The 368-nt window shown below is 67.4% G+C and overlaps 1 protein-coding gene across 1 annotated transcript in view; it reads right to left on the bottom strand.

Annotated features, from left to right (window-relative positions):
* Positions 1–157: 157 nt before the first annotated feature.
* Positions 158–368, bottom strand: part of LOC104076011 (homeobox protein CHOX-CAD-like) — a gene marked incomplete at its 5' end in the record, with an annotated part of 1,585 nt that continues 1,374 nt past the window's right edge. The window contains one exon of the mRNA XM_009576707.1: positions 158–234. Coding sequence (XP_009575002.1) covers positions 158–234 — 77 coding nt within the window. The remainder of the gene's footprint in view (positions 235–368) is intronic.

The following is a 368-nucleotide window of genomic DNA, read 5'->3' as shown; positions in this document are numbered from 1 at the left end:
TGGCGAACAGGCAGCCCTGGCCCCAATGCCAGGGATATGGGGCAACCAAAGCAAGCTCGCCCTGGGAGATGCACAGACCACTCCTGTAGTGAGTTTGTCCCCAGCAGTGCTCTGTGGAGCTCATGGCCAGCACCGGAGAGGGAGAGGGGTGGCAGGTCTAGGCAGGCCCGGCGGGCAGAGGGTCCCGCTGCGGGCAGGACGGGTCCGGGCTGGGCTGGCAGCGGCGATCGCAGCCTGGAGGGGAAGATGAAAGGGCGCGGGCAGGGCAGCACAAAGGGCCCCGCGCCTCACCTCGCTGCCCAAGGAGCCGGCCACCATCTCCATGACAAAGCGAAGCCCTTGTCAATTTGGGCTGGCCCCAAGGGGGG

Source organism: Fulmarus glacialis, unplaced genomic scaffold, assembly GCF_000690835.1.
Source record: "Fulmarus glacialis isolate BGI_N327 unplaced genomic scaffold, ASM69083v1 scaffold22814, whole genome shotgun sequence".
NCBI classification, from domain to species: Eukaryota; Metazoa; Chordata; class Aves; order Procellariiformes; family Procellariidae; genus Fulmarus; species Fulmarus glacialis.
Note: the sequence above shows the minus strand (reverse complement) of the source record. Positions and strands in the feature narration are given on the sequence as shown.